At 36.0% G+C, this 15,428-nt stretch overlaps 9 protein-coding genes across 9 annotated transcripts; 7 read left to right on the top strand and 2 right to left on the bottom strand.

The window, feature by feature from the left end:
- Positions 1–2: 2 nt before the first annotated feature.
- NEMIN01_2321 (uncharacterized protein) lies at positions 3–404 on the bottom strand (the record flags this gene model as incomplete). Its single annotated transcript, XM_051478263.1, has 1 exon — positions 3–404. A coding segment is annotated over one exon (402 nt), but the record flags the coding sequence as incomplete, so codon positions are not given.
- Positions 405–802: 398 nt separating this feature from the next.
- Positions 803–1,240, top strand: NEMIN01_2322 (uncharacterized protein; the record flags this gene model as incomplete). The annotated part of the gene is made up of 1 exon (XM_051478264.1): positions 803–1,240. The coding sequence occupies one exon, from the start codon at positions 803–805 to the stop codon at positions 1,238–1,240; it is 438 nt and encodes a 145-aa protein (XP_051334224.1).
- An 81-nt stretch (positions 1,241–1,321) lies between these two features.
- NEMIN01_2323 (mRNA guanylyltransferase) lies at positions 1,322–1,981 on the top strand (the record flags this gene model as incomplete). The annotated part of the gene is made up of 1 exon (XM_051478265.1): positions 1,322–1,981. One exon carries the CDS (start codon positions 1,322–1,324, stop codon positions 1,979–1,981), a length of 660 nt encoding a protein of 219 aa, XP_051334225.1.
- A 522-nt stretch (positions 1,982–2,503) lies between these two features.
- On the top strand, positions 2,504–4,891 carry NEMIN01_2324 (uncharacterized protein; the record flags this gene model as incomplete). Its single annotated transcript, XM_051478266.1, has 1 exon — positions 2,504–4,891. One exon carries the CDS (start codon positions 2,504–2,506, stop codon positions 4,889–4,891), a length of 2,388 nt encoding a protein of 795 aa, XP_051334226.1.
- Positions 4,892–5,184: 293 nt separating this feature from the next.
- On the top strand, positions 5,185–6,951 carry NEMIN01_2325 (uncharacterized protein; the record flags this gene model as incomplete). The annotated part of the gene is made up of 1 exon (XM_051478267.1): positions 5,185–6,951. One exon carries the CDS (start codon positions 5,185–5,187, stop codon positions 6,949–6,951), a length of 1,767 nt encoding a protein of 588 aa, XP_051334227.1.
- A 391-nt stretch (positions 6,952–7,342) lies between these two features.
- On the top strand, positions 7,343–9,190 carry NEMIN01_2326 (uncharacterized protein; the record flags this gene model as incomplete). The annotated part of the gene is made up of 1 exon (XM_051478268.1): positions 7,343–9,190. The coding sequence occupies one exon, from the start codon at positions 7,343–7,345 to the stop codon at positions 9,188–9,190; it is 1,848 nt and encodes a 615-aa protein (XP_051334228.1).
- Positions 9,191–9,582: 392 nt separating this feature from the next.
- Positions 9,583–11,421, top strand: NEMIN01_2327 (uncharacterized protein; the record flags this gene model as incomplete). The annotated part of the gene is made up of 1 exon (XM_051478269.1): positions 9,583–11,421. One exon carries the CDS (start codon positions 9,583–9,585, stop codon positions 11,419–11,421), a length of 1,839 nt encoding a protein of 612 aa, XP_051334229.1.
- A 669-nt stretch (positions 11,422–12,090) lies between these two features.
- Positions 12,091–13,866, top strand: NEMIN01_2328 (uncharacterized protein; the record flags this gene model as incomplete). The annotated part of the gene is made up of 1 exon (XM_051478270.1): positions 12,091–13,866. The coding sequence occupies one exon, from the start codon at positions 12,091–12,093 to the stop codon at positions 13,864–13,866; it is 1,776 nt and encodes a 591-aa protein (XP_051334230.1).
- Positions 13,867–14,107: 241 nt separating this feature from the next.
- Positions 14,108–15,007, bottom strand: NEMIN01_2329 (uncharacterized protein; the record flags this gene model as incomplete). Its single annotated transcript, XM_051478271.1, has 1 exon — positions 14,108–15,007. The coding sequence occupies one exon, from the start codon at positions 15,005–15,007 to the stop codon at positions 14,108–14,110; it is 900 nt and encodes a 299-aa protein (XP_051334231.1).
- Positions 15,008–15,428: the final 421 nt, after the last annotated feature.

A 15,428-nucleotide genomic window follows, 5' to 3' on the forward strand; every position in this document is an offset into this window, starting at 1 on the left:
GTGAACGGGTTCCCAGAGATGTCCAGTATTTTCAAGCTCTTCAGATGCTGCAGAGATTCAGGAAGGGCGGACAGGTTGTTATCGGACAGATTCATGTCGTTCAGGTTGTCTAGGGATGATATTTCATCAGGTATTTCCAGCAGACAGTTTCTCGACAGAAAAAGAATGCTCAAGTTCTTGAGTCTTCCTATTTCCCTGGGGAGAGCGGTGATTTTATTGCAGCAGATTTGCAGAACTCTCAAATTGTTTAGCAGCTGTATGTTTCTGTCTATTTCGATAATGTTGTCCTTGCACAGGTATAGATACAGCATTGTCTTTCGTGTGTACACATCGCTCTCCGTTTCCTTCACTTTTTTAGTGGCTATTCTTATCCTATCTTGTGGCTTGCTTAGGAGTGCTCCCATGAAAATTCTCCTGCGGTATTAGACATATAACCCGGGAGATTCTATTGGTCATATTTAGGAGTAGAGTATTTGATAGGGACAGCGCGCCAACCAATAGAAAACAAAAATGCTGTTAGAGCCATGCTGCATTGCCAATGCAAACTAAACAGAACATAGTCAGCGCAATTACTGATCACCATTATAGGTAGTAAATTAAAAAGAGTTATAGGTTAAATGAGGCATATCTACGAATTTACTCTAGATTAACTCTAGTTTAGTTTTAAGTTATCTTGGGTGCTGCTTAGCGCTTCTTCTTTTCATTTTGTTTGTAACTGTCTCTTATTTCTAGCACTCTAGTAATATAAACTATTCGCAAGCTGTAGACTATATGAATGAGAATAAAAAGTTTTAATATTTGCATGGAGCTGAGTAAGTTGGAGTTAGGACGGGTTATAAATACAAAAGACAGCAAGAAGCTGCTTGCGGAGATAGATTCAATTTGCGGCTTTAACGGATACAACTTCTTCCCAGGCGCGCAGCCTGTGACTATGTCGCGAGAGTCGCTGGTTGAGCTAAAACAGAAAGACTACTATGTGTGCGAAAAGAGCGACGGCCTGCGGGCTCTTCTTTACGTTAAGCAAATCAAAAACAAAGCGTACTCTTTTTTTATCGACAGAAACTGCACCTTTGTCCATGTGGAAAAGCCGTTTCTGCCAAACGGATCATTTTTGATGGACGGTGAGATCATAAAAGACAACACAGGCAGATACATCTTCATGGTCTTTGACATGCTAATGTGCCAGAGTGTTTCCATCTGCCAGAAGACACTTGTGGAAAGACTGACAATGGCCAACTGATACGTCTACCAGCTGGAAAAGTGGAGCAAGTCTCTATCTAAAAAAGCAGAGATAAAAGATTTTGACGTAAAAATAAAAAGTATGCACAAGAGCTACGGGCTAGGAGAGGTGTACAGACAAATAATTCCCACACTAGAGCACGAGAACGACGGGCTCATATTTACATGCGTAAACTATGCGTACAGGCCAGGGACATGCCCCGCATACTTTAAATGGAAACCGCCGCACCTGAACTCAGCGGACTTTAGAATAAAGAAATCGCCGCTAGCCGACGGTCTCTACAGCCTTCTGGTGCTGGAGAGTGGAAGAGAGGTTTTTTTCGACTGGTACTGGATAGATCCTCTGCTCAAAGACATAGAAGAGAATGCAAATGCAAGAAAGGGAGCAGAGCAGGTAGACCACTACGGAAAAATAGAGAACTTTGACGACCTAGACAACAAGATAGGAGAGTTCTCGTACAAAAGGAAAGAGTACACCATCAATGTAAATGACTACGCGCTGGAAAAGGGAAGATGGTGTCTTCTGCGCATCAGAGAAGACAAAAAGACGCCAAATGGATATAAAACAGCAGTGAGTGTGCTAGAGTCAATTCGAGAAAACTTAACATACAAGGAGCTGGAGGGAAAAATAGAAATAATCCGAAATAAATGGAAAAAGAGAGAAAAAGAGCAGGAAACCATAAAAGAACACAATGAAGAAAGATCAGACCCAAATAAAAGAGCAAAGGTGTCCAGCGAGTAATATAAAAAGCAGCATTTAATAAGAGCATAGTAGATGAAATAGCTAAGATGCACTCTATCGCCATTATTGCACTATATTACTGTAGAGATTCCATGAAGGAACTACATCACATCTGATGTAAAGGCCAATGAATGAACTGGTCTGAAGATAATGTGGTGATTTATTGGTTGCAGGTCTGCAGATGCTGTTCGTTGGATGTTTTCTATACGTCTTAGTGACTTGGGTCAGTATATTTGCCGTCTGGATATCCTTTTCGTTTCTGGTTTCTGAATGTGTTGCATTCATATCCATGCTATCTGAAAGATAAATATATTCATGCTTGTTTTTTTTATTGCTGTAGATTTAGTATATGAATTATATATTAATTTCCGAGATGCTGTAAATTTGATATATGAATTGTAGATTGAATTTACAACAATTATGTTCAAGGTCTAAAATGTTTTCATCCATTGGTGCACTATTTTTCATTTTTATTGGTTAGTTTTTTCGCATGCTTTTATAGCCTGATTTTAAAAGTACGTTATGAAAACAAGAATAATCGCATCATTTCTAGCAATGATTTTCATAGTGTTAGTTGACTGTTCAAATGATTTAGAGAAAAACAAAGAAGAAACCATTAGTAGGGTATATCCTGTTCTGCAAGAAGCAACAAATACAGAGAGCGCTGGCGCCGGAGAGCATGCTGTAAACACCTCCAATCCACCAACTACAGAAAAGCCTTCTGTGCTTAGAGACTTTCTCACGGCACTGCAGGATAAAAATAGCGAACTTAAAAAGATTATGAACGATCATCCTGAAAGTAGATGGGGAGAGCTGCTAAAGAATGTTTCTCACCTACAGATAAACTTGGAGCTTTTCAAAAACGATTTGGACATAAATATATTTTGCAATATGCAGTCTCTGCAAAGTGTTACAATTTGCATAGAAGATGAGCAAGAAATTGCAGGAAGTGAAAAGTCGATTAACTACCAATTTGAGCTAATTCTTATAAAAATTCTTAACATGAAAATCAAAACAATAACTCTGGAATCAGTGGAAATAGACAGAAAACATCTCAAGGCACTTTCTGATATAGGTTCAATTACGTCTCTCCATTTCAGTAACTGCAAAATTCTATGGGATATTTCGGACATAGCCGAAGCAAGAAAAGTTTTCGTAAAAACAATGCAGAGTTTTAAGCTTCTTACTTCTCTTGCAATAACTAATTGCGGGCTGAAAGAGATTTTCATTGGAAAAAGCGAAGTGTCTGAAATGTATAGAGATATGAATGTCAGTAGCATTTTAGAATGTCCGCTCTCTAATATGACTCTGAAAATTGAAGACGAGAATTGTGCTACTGTTCTTTCAATTATTAGCTTGTGCTATAGTGTCAGAAAATTAATCATTTCAAACAACAATCTAGCTGGAAGTTTAAATTTCCTAAAAGCCTATCCCGCTGGCGGCAAACTCGCACTGCTTGAAAAGCTCTCCATATTCAACGAGCCAAAACTGCTTCATTTAGAGACAGATTTCGTTTCCTCCTTTCCTAGTCTTAAGTCCTTGGACCTGATAGGGATAAACAAGGATATAGTAGTTTCAACAGACTTTTTTTCGTACGAACTCCGCCGCATAGAGTACATAAACATCGACTACCATTTATTTGTGCAAATAGGACAGCACGACAGCTTCTTCGTAAAAGAAAAAAAGTGCATAACTGCCTACGCAAAGGGGATAATAGACCCAAGTACTATATGCATGAGAATAACAAGCGAAGCGCTCAACTCTCTACAGAAAGACATAGTAATCAACGCAAAGAGAATGAAGATAATAATATACGCAGAAATAATGGAAAGAAATTACATCAGAAAGATTTCTCTGGTTATTCCAAAGTCTCTGTCTACGGTCAATCTGGGCGTAGAAGTGCACACAGAAAAAAACATTGTAAAAAGCGAAATAGAGAAGATAGTGTATGCCGTGACGAACAAGTACCAAAACATAAAGATACTTACGTTTAAGTTCCCGCTTCCTGAGGTGCTGCAAAAAAGCATAGAAACTAAGTTCCTCAAAAGAATTCCTAACTTGTCTTTCTTCTCCTTCGATAATTTGGTTAAAGATATTCTATTCGAAGGAAGGAGCAAAGAAAACGGATACTACAAAAAAGGAAACAACATAAACACCATTGCGCTTGCCAGAGAAGATGCAGAGGACCCTTTGAAATGGAGCAAACTGAAAAATCAGAACGCGATACTTTATCTTGTGGACACGAGATACTATGAAGTGTGGATAAAGCTTGCGTGCAAGAAACAAGAGGAAAACCAGAACAACTACAAGGTAAGGATGCTTCCTCTTCCCGCCTTCCCAAACAAAAAGAATGATGGGGCTGAAGCCTTCAACACCTACAAAGAAGATGAATTTACAGACCCAAACTTCGATCTGGAAAACTTTATGAAAGAGAACAAGAAGTGCCAGGCCCCCAAATGCAACGCTGAGCTGAAGTGCGATGAGAAAAATGAAGAAATATTTGTAAAAACCAATGTAGTTCTCTACAAGCAAAGAGTAAATGCGCACTCCTTCTGCGTTCTCTCTTGCGGGCACTACTTCTGCATCTCCTGCACCAAGAAAATAGCAAATATTGACTCTGCAACATCTTTAGTCTCGGGACTGGGCATATCAATCCTTAAAAAAGTATCAGAAAAAGTGATAAACAGTATCCCTAGTTCTATAAAAGGCATGTTTAGCGCAAAGCCAGAAGAAGATGGCGATATTACTAATCAGAATCAAGAAATAGTAGAGGCATCGCACAATGAAAAAATAAAAATAACATGTCCGCTGGAGGAATGCAACAGCTTCAACAAGACAGCAATCTACTACTGCACAGATGAAGTGTCGCTGACATCAGGATACACTGAGCAGTACACAACGCTTGAGTAGCTGTTTAGAGCATTAAACATAAGATGTAATGTAGAATAAAAATGGACAGTTTATCTTTTGTCTTATGGTGTCACATATTTTAATATATCGGTGTTTTTGCACAGACTTCTCTCTATTCCTCTGCACTTACATCAATTGGCCACAGCCACAGTAGAATTACCAATAAAAATATTTATTTTTCTGTTCAATTCTTAGGGGCACATTTTTAGTGGATCTTTTATTTCTGCACTATCATTGGTCTATGCTCTACAACGATTTGATGGCTATAAATATGGTTTGCAATCATTAGACATATGTCGTCTTTTAATCTGAAAAGGAAAATTAAATACATAGTCGGTCTAATAATTTTACTTCCAATAGCTGGAGTAATAATTTGGATAAAAGCAGAGTATCAAGCATTTATGGGTAGAATTTCAACAGAAGAGCCATATATTGATCTTGAAGTAGCTAGTGAGTACACTGGAGATTTAAATATAACAGAAGAGAAAGTCTCTGACAGCTTAAACAAAATAGTAGAGCTATATAGCGACACTTGCAGATTATCAGCAGCTGATTCAAATGGAATGTTCAATGTGAATGATTTGTTTGTTAAAGTACTTATCGAGCACTTAAAAGAAGATGTTCTTAGATTTGCAAGAGAATCTTTTACACTGTCTGAGATAATAGAATTTATGACTTCTCCAGAAGAGAGCAGAAATCCATATTTATGCGGTCTTGATTTTAATTCTAGTGCAGCAATACGCATTCCTCCAAGTTTAGCCATCTATACTGATGATATTTTAAGCATTTTATTAACTTTTATAGACCTGCAAGGGGCAGTGCAAAAAGCATTTATTATACAAGATGCCGAACCATCTGCTGATTTTAAGTTTTCAAAGTTCAAATATTTTAGCACTGTGGAACAATTCACACTAAACAATGTGACTTTGCACTCTAATACGTTTAAGAACATGGAGAGTTTTAAAGCACTTATGAATTTGTCAGTTGTTAAAAAAGTAAAATTAGTTGGTGATAGAAGTGTAAAAGTTAGCATAGCTACTTTAAAATCTCTAACAATAATAGAATTGGAGGAAGAAGAAGTTGGATACTTTTTGCGCTCTACAGATAGAAGCTATGAAAAGCTTGATTTGTCAATTTTCGATGTAAATTTAACCAATGCTCAAGCAATTTCTAAGCTATCCTGTCTATCTTCTCTAGTCCGAATAGACTTACGCGGTATAGTGTTTAAAGAAATTCCAGACTTTACCTTCATCAAGAAAGCTACGAATCTGGAAACTCTAAATATGGAGAACATATTCTATGGGTATGACGAGAAGTACGAAGAAAGCTCATTCGCACAAATTAGAAAGAATGTAAATTACTTAAATCTAAGCCAAGTTCAGAAAAAATATAGTACATATACTGAACAAGAAAAGAAAATTATCGACGAGAATAAGAGGGTGGGAGAAGAGATTTCTATTAACACTATTAATGTAACTAAGAACGTTTATTGTGATTTGGGAGTTAGTAATGTTAAAACAGACATAAATATCGATATACATGTTATGTTTCCTCTTGAGATAGGCGATGACTTTTCCAATACTGATTCATACTTTATAGGCTTTTGTTTAGACTTAGAACAGAATTATATAGGTGTTTTGAGTACAGCAAGCTCTAGTAAGCCAGACAAACAATTTCTTATCTATGTTGACAACTTGGTGCTTCCTTTTAGTTCTTGCAAGACAATTCAGCGTGTACTCTTCCAGATCAACCATGAGGTTAAAATATCTGAGCTATTTATAGACAGTCTCATGAAATCAACGTATTTGTATTCTAGCTCTAGCTCTATTGAAAAATTAAGCATTTCATCTACAAAGAGCGCATCTGTAGACATAAACACTATCATTGAATGTGGTAAACACTTTAAAAATTTAAAACAAGTAACATTTCACAACGGTAGAATAACACAGGTGTCTATTTTAGATAAAAATCAAATAGGCGTAGATAATACACCAGAGTACGAAGTATACACAGCCAATGGTGATACTGCAGCAGAAGTAGACTTTATTAGAAATTCTTAGAAAATACACATTTACTCCCTTACATCGCTACTTTATACTCGATGTTGTCACTAAATAAATTTGCATTTATGGATCTCTTAGTATACTTTACAAAGTCTATTTTCAAAATAAAAAAAACTCTTATTATTTTGTATACAGAAAGAGAATTGACACATAATTTAAAAAATATTTTGAATAGTAGAATAAGAAACAAAGGAACTTTTAGAACATAGCATATTGTGTTAATAAAAGATGTTTATGCAACCAATAGTCAACAAGCTTCAATTTTTAAAGAGGATTGTTTTTATTGAACGATTTACTGGCTGTAATAGGACGCTTTATTTCTGCAGTATCATTGGTTCATGCTCTACAACGATTTGATGGCTTAAATATGACTTGCAATCATTAGGCCATGCCCCATATGAAAAGTATAGTAAAGATAGCAGTTTATGCTGTAATCATAATTGCAGCAGTATACATAGTGAATTGGATTAGAAAAGAATACAATAAGTCTGAAGACAGCGGCTTAACAGAATATCCATTTAAAGACATTAATGTGGTTAAGAAAGAGAAAGAAACTGTTGTTCCTACTGAAAACGTTCTAAATGACAATAGACATACTGAAAACATTTTAAATGAAAATAAGAAAGCTGAAGATGTTTTAAATGAAAAGGAACAGCTGATTAAAGAAAAGTTGTGCAAAATTGCACAGCTGCACAGCAGTACTTGTAGTCTATCCGGAGTCAATCCAAGTGAGAAAATTGAGAGAAGCAATTCGTTTGTTAAGCTGGTCACCAAGTCTTTAAGCTATCGTGCTCTTAGTTTTGGCTCTTATTTTGGCTCTTATCCTAACTTTACACTAGACGAAATAATAATCTTTCTAATTACTCCAGCAGAGAATAGAAAACTTTATTCTTGCGGAAACGATACTTTGTTTGACCGCAGCGCGCATATTTCTGTTCCTTCAGAGCTAAAAAACAACAGTGATGACATTTTGAATATTTTATTGACTTTTGTGGACCTGCAAGAGAAGGTGCAAAATGACATTATTGTAACAGGTGTAGCACCATCTGCTGGCTTCAAGTTTTCAAAGTTCAAGTATTTTAGCACTGTGAAAGGTTTTGCATTTTTTAATGCGTCTTTGCACTCGAACACCTGCAAGGACATGGAGAATCTTAAGACAATTACGCGCTTAGGGTTTTATGAAGGAACAGAGCTAGTTGGCGATCCAAGTGTAAAAGTAAACTTGGAAAACCTGAAGTATTTAAGCATAAATAATCTAAAAGGAGAAGATGCTAGCCACTTTTTGTGTTTTACAAAAGCAGAGAATTTAGAACTATCGGTTGAAAATGCAGATTTACCTAATACACAGGGCTTTTTCAACATATCTTCTCTAAAGTCTTTAAAACTAGAAAGGATACTGTTTAAAGAAATGCCAGACTTCACTTTCATCAAGAAAAGTAAGAATCTGGAAACTCTACATATGGACGATGTGTTCTACGGGTATGACGAGAAGTACGAAGAAAGCTTGCTTCCACAAATTAAAAAGAATATAGAGTATTTGAATGTGAGCCAAGTTCAGAGAAAATACAATACATACTCCGAGAAAGAAAAGAAGATTATTGATGAAAACAAGACAGTAGGCAGGGAAATCGCGCCAGAAGTCATTCATGTAAACAGGAATATTTATCAAGATCTGGGGCTTAGTCAAGTCAATGTGGGTAAACGTAGTTGGATATATATTACATTTCCCATTCTCAAAACCAGCAGCTCTTCCTATTGCAATATAGATTCACACGAAATGAGTTTTTCTTTGGAAGGCAGTATATTGTCAATCTCTCTGCACTCAGGTTCTGATAAGTCTGATGCTATTTTCCAAAATATTAATAGCAACTTGGAGCTTCCTTTTGTCTCCTCAACAGATATTAAGCATATAGCGTTATCATTTTATCATAAAATCACACTACCAGAGTCGTTTATGAACACTCTTATAAAGTCGCTGTTTTTATATGAGAAAAGTAAGTCCATTAGACACTTGTATATTAATACAAGAAGCAAAACAGACATAGATACGAATACTATCATTGAGTGTGGTAGACACTTTAAAAACTTAAAGATTATAAAACTTAGTGTCGCCACTCTAACAGATACGCCTATTAAAGACGAAAATAAAGTGGGGGTGAACAATAACCCTGAATACGAGATACGCACAGATTCTAGAAGTGCTACAACAAAAGTAGAATTTTTTAGACAGCCTTAGAAAATGCTGATATAGCCCATTATACTATCTTACATTGGAACTTCCATTTTTTTGAATCTTAGTGCCATTTAGCTAAGTTTCCATAGTGTAAATAAATGCTAAATTGCTCAAACTATTCCACTAAAACGCATAAAAGGCTTGCAATTCAATAAATTGCCAGACATTCACTTATCTTTTTATAGTAAACGCCCAATATATGAATAAGATGGCTCTGCACACTCAGCTTATTTCTTCAATTGGTTAAATTTGTAAACACACCAATAGAAATATTTCTGTTTCTTTTTAACAACCAGTGGCTCATTTTTAGTGGATGTTCTACTGCAGAAATACTATTGGTTCTATGTTTTATAGCTATCAAATCACTATAAATAAAATTTGCACTTATTAAACATATGCTTGATGAAGATGTAATACTTAAGATAGGAATATTCATTATATCCTTTTTCGTAGTGATTTGCATAGGGGTCTGGGAAAAAAGAAGACTCGATAAGAATAAAAGAAGAGCTTCAGTGGAAGAGCCATCTAATGGCAATAGAACAGACAGAATAGAAAAAGCAGATGATAACTATACTAGCAAGTTAAATACGAATAGCCAGACAGTCAGTGCTAGAGTTAACTATGCTAGCAACTTAAATATGAATAGCCAGACAGTCAGTGCTGCATTAAACAAGATAGTAGAGCTATATGGAGACAGATGCAAATTAAATGAAGCTGATGCAAATGGCCTGTTCACAGAGGACAACTCGTTTGCTGTCTCAGTTACCGAGCACTTAGACGAAATTTTTATTACTTTTGGAAGAGACTCTTTCACACTATTCAGCATAATAGAATTCCTGATTTCCCCTGTGGAAAGCAGAAAACCTTATTCATACAGCTGTGATGACAAATTGAGTGTAGTAATAGGTAGTTCTTCTGAGCTGAATAGTGTTTGCAGTGATAGTATGCTGAACATTATGCTGACCTTCATAGACCTGCAGGAGAAAGTACAAAACAAAATGGTTATGCTAAACTTTGCGCCTTCTGCTAACTTTAAGTTTTCAAGGTTCAAATATTTTAGCAATGTGGATTATATCACGATATTTATCACAACCTTGCACTCTAATACGTTTAAGGACATGGAGAATTTTGAAGAACTTAAAAGCTTGACAATTGCTAAAGGAACAAAGCTGGTGGGTGATACGGGTGTAAAGGTTAGCATAGCCAAATTATCAGATATAGCAATGATAGAAATGGAGGAAAAAGAAGTTGAACACTTTTTGCATGCTGTAGATAAAAAGTATAATGATTTTGTATTATCAATTATCAGAGTAAATTTAACCAATACTCAAGCAATTTCCAAGCTATCCTGTCTGTCTTCTCTATTCCAAATAGACTTACGCAGTATAGTCTTTAAAGAAATTCCAGACTTCACGTTCATCAAGAAAGCTACAGGTCTGACAACTCTACATATGGAGGACATATTCTACGGGTATGAGGAGAAGTACGAAGAAAGTTCATTCACACAAATTAGAAAAAATATAGAGTATTTGAATGTAAGCCAAGTTCAGAGAAAATATAGTACATACTCTGAACAGGAAAAGAGAATTATTGACGAAAATAGGAAGGTGGGAGAGTCCATTAGAGCAATGTGGGTCTATATGAACAAAAATATTTATGATGACTTAGGAATTAGCAGTCTTAGTCCAGATGTAAGCATGGCTCCTTATATACAGATTGTGTTTCCTCTTCTTAAAGACAGTAACTTCTCTAACGTAAGCTCCTATGAAGTTCTGTTTAGCATGGAAGCAGACGGCAAGAGATTACATATAGTAAGTGTTGCAGATTCATATTGGCCAGACTATCGGGCTTTTGCCTGCCTCAGTGATTTGGTTTTTCCCTTTGGCTCTTACATGGCCACCAAGCATATTTTCTTCCATTTTGAGCACGAGATTAAGATATCTGAGGTTTTTATGGACTTTTTCATAGAATCAGTATATCTATATCCACACTCTGATCTTTTTGAAAACATAAAGATTGAGACAAGTAACACCATAGATGTGGATATAAACACTATTATTGAATATGGCAAAAAGTTTAAAGGGTTAGCACATATGGAGTTTGTCAATGTTGAGCTAGCGCAGACGATTATTAAAAAAACAAATGAAGAAGGAGTAGATGACATGCCTAAGTATGAAGTATGTACAAACAGCAATGGCATTATAACAGATATAAAATTCCTTAGAGATAACTAAAAAGTGCTCATTCATTCCATTACATCTCTACTCTACACTAGCTGTTTTCGCTAAATAAATTTGCATTTGTGTTTCTCTCAATATACTTTCAAAGTCTACTTTTTTAAAATAAAAGTTAAAATGCACTGCTTTTATGTACACAAAGAGAGCTGGTAAATAGTTTAAAAATACTTTGAACAGCAGAACCGAAATATAAAGGAACTTTTAGAACATAGCGTATTGTGTTAATAAAAGATGTTCACATAATTGGTAGACAGTAAACTTCAACAATTCAAAAAGATTGTTTTTATTGAACGATTTGCTGGCTGTAATAGCATGTCTTATTACTGCAGTATCATTGGCTCATGTAATGCAGTAATTTGATGGCTTAAATATGGCTTGCAACCACTAAGCTATGCCCCTTAAGAATAGAAAATTTATAATAGGATTTTTCATTATAGTCGTGATCATAATAATTTGTCTAGGGATTTGTGCGAAGAGACAATTTGATAAAGTTAAAGAGCTGTCGAAATTGCTAGATGCTATAAATAGAGTATATAAATGAGTTATCCATTAACCAATGTGATAACAGACACTGACAAATGATATGTAATTTTGAGGATTCATAGCTATTGGTTCATGCTCTACAGCAGTTTGATGGCTATAAATATAATTTGTAATTATTAGGCCATGCCCCGTAAGAGTAGAAAATTTATAGTAGGATTTTTCATCATAGTCGTGATCATAGTGATCTGGATAGGGATTTGTATGAAAAGAGAATACAACAAGGATAAACAGCTGTCGAAAACCATGGATGAATATAATACGATGCTTGTAAAAGAAAGATTAGCTGCCCGCTCTGCTATGGGCAATTTATACATGAGCACCCAGACAGTTAGTGAGAACTTGAACAAAATGGCAGGCCAGTATGGCAGTTCTTTTAAGTTTCTGGGAGCTGATGCAGATGGACTCTTTACTAAAGACAATTCATTTGTTAAATTAGTCACAGAACACTTAAAAGAAGACGTTCTCAGATTTGGAGGCGATTCTTTTACACTAGCTAAGATAATAGAATTTATGGCCTCTCCAACAGATAAAACAAACAAATATTTATGCAACTATAACGAGGATCCTAGCATGGGAATATTGGTTCCTCCAAGGTTAACCAACTGTAGCGATGACATTTTGAATATTTTATTGACTTTTGTAGACCTGCAAGAGAAGGTGCAAAAAAAAATTGTTATACAAAATGCTGAGCCGTCCAGTGACTTCAAGTTTTCGAAGTTTAAGTACTTTGAAACGGCAGAACATATTACAGTGAGCAATGTGTCTTTGCACTCGAACACTTTTAAGGACATGGAGAATTTTGGAGCTCTCAAGAGTCTGAGAATCACCAAAAATACAAAACTAGCTGGCAGCACAGCTGCAAGAGTCAATATAAACACTTTAGAATCTTTTGCAATAATAGAGATTGAAGAGAAAGAGGCTGAGCACTTTCTGCACTCTATAGATGTAAGCAGTGCAAGTTTCGGTCTAGCCATTAGCGATGTAAATCTAATCAACGCTGAGACAATTTCCAAGCTAACGTATCTATCTTCTCTTAGCAAATTAGAATTGTATGGAATAGTGTTCAAAGAAGTGCCTGACTTTACTTTCATCAAAAAGATTAGGAGTCTGAACACGCTGATAATGCTAGACATATTTTATGCATACAAAGAAAAGTATGAAGAAAACTTATTTTCGCAAATTAAGAAAAATGTGATTTACTTGAACATAAGCCAAGCGGCGAGTAAAAGCAATACATACACTGAAAAAGAGAAGAAGATTATCGAAGAAAACAAAAAGATAGGGGAGTCTATCAGCCCAGCATACGTCTATATGAACAAGAATCTTTATCACGACCTAGGGATTAGCAGCCTCAAGAGGAACGAAGACACGTTTATAAACGTTATATTTCCTCTTCTTAAAGACAATACTTTTGCCAACACAATAACATATGATATAAGCTTTAGCATGGACTTTAAAAAGAACCATCTAGATATTGTAAGTTCTACAGTCTCTAATGAGATGGACATCAAATTTCTTGGCTATATAATCGGTTTGCAGTTTCCTTTTAGCTCTTACACAGAACTTAAAAGCATAGGGTTGGAAGTACACCATAAAAACGAAGCATGTGAGCCATTTATGAACACTTTTATGAGATCGATATGCCCATATTCAAGCTCTAAATCTATCGAAAATCTGTGTATCAAGTCAAAAAACAAAGCAAATATAGATATAAATACTATCATCGAGTGTGGTAAGCTTTTCAAAGGCTTAAAGACGATAAGAATTCAGAACAGCAACATAGCACGAGAATTCATCAGAGACACAAATAAAGTAGGAGTGGACGGCACTCCTCAGTACGATATGCATACAAGTAACGATGGAGAAGCAATAGAAGTAGAATTCAATAGAGATAACTGAAAAGATGCTCATTTATTTCATTGCCCTCTGCTTTACACTAGATGCTAACACCAAATAAACTTACATTTGTGTTTCTCTCAATATTACTTTAAAAGGTCTGCGCTTATAGCGTATAACTTGATTCAAAAAACATAATAACTTTTATTTTATTTTTGCCCTATCATTGCTGCAATGCTTCCAAACACCTCCATTTACCTTTTTTGCGGCTCTACTTCTTTATCTGCTTATTTTCTACTATCTCTCATTTACCATACTCGTGGTATAGATACTTGAATATCGATGCTATTTTCAAGCTGATGCCCAAGATGCACACGCACAGCATGGCAATCTGCGAATGTTTTCTGCTTTTGCTGCTACCTACAAGGCCTTCGATGTATTTAAAATAGTGCTGTGTTGTGTAGTTGTACTTTTCTATTATTCTCACTTTCGTTTTCCCCTTTGCCTCAGCGGTTATGAATATCCTGCACAGCGTGCCTCTCGAGTGGTACTCTATCAGAATGGCATTTTTGTTCACTGAGTACACCTCGTCAATGAACTCGTTTGAGAACTGGATGGTCCTTCTGTTCGTGTATGTCTTTACCTCTATTTCGTCATTTGTCAGCGTTTGATAGAACTTAACTGTGCTGTGTGTGTTTACAATGCTCCTTACGAGCTTCCTTAGCTCGATGTCAAATACTCTCTCCTCTTCAGACATTGCTCTTTCTTCCACCATTTCGTTCGGCCTGGGAATGTCCACCTGGAATATGCTTTTTACATTTGAGGGCAGGCCCATTAACTTTTGCCAGTGCAGCAGGGCAATAGGGTATGCCTCTTCCTTGTAGAACACAGACTTAAAACTGTACGTTTTGTCGTATGTGATTATCTCCAGCGATCCCGACAGAATCATCGTGGTTTTCAGCTCAATGGCTATGATGTTTCGGATGTTTATGATGAGGGTGATGCGCCCGAAGAAGTTCTTCGAAAAGAATGAAATGTGTTCATTGCTGATGTACATCCTGCCCTGAAAGTACTTTGAATTGTCCTTTAAAATGCAGGGACACGAGTATTCCAGCCCTTCATTTTTCGGGATGGATTTGAAGAGCTCGTGGAACTTCTCGCGTCTCTTCTCAGATGGCAATTTCTTTTTACTATTTTCATTCATTATTTATTTGGAATAAAATATTTACATATTTCCCATGTGCTATAAAAATGTTTTGCAAAAGATAGGCAGAATGACAGCAGACACTTAAAGCTTATCTTGCATCTAGGGCGAAGATATCCAAAGGGGGATTGATGGCTGCTTGATCAACAAGTGAAGAGAGCGTAATGATGGCTAGATCAAAGTGTCTATTGGCTAAACCACAGGTCTAATAAACACCATCTGTTTCTGTTACCATGAAAAACAAACACAGAATATTGGCTATAATAAACAGCAATAATTTAGGCTGTGCGAGTGCTGAAGACTGTTCTCAATATTTTAAGTTCCATAAATGTGGAGCACTTTTATTTTTTAAGGCCATGCATAGCTCTGCGCAGAACGTTTCGGAAATAATGAAGATACTAAACAAAGAAAGAGGTAGGTG

This window comes from Nematocida minor (assembly GCF_024244105.1).
Source record: "Nematocida minor strain JUm1510 chromosome Unknown 7698, whole genome shotgun sequence".
In the NCBI taxonomy this organism is placed as follows: domain Eukaryota; kingdom Fungi; phylum Microsporidia; genus Nematocida; species Nematocida minor.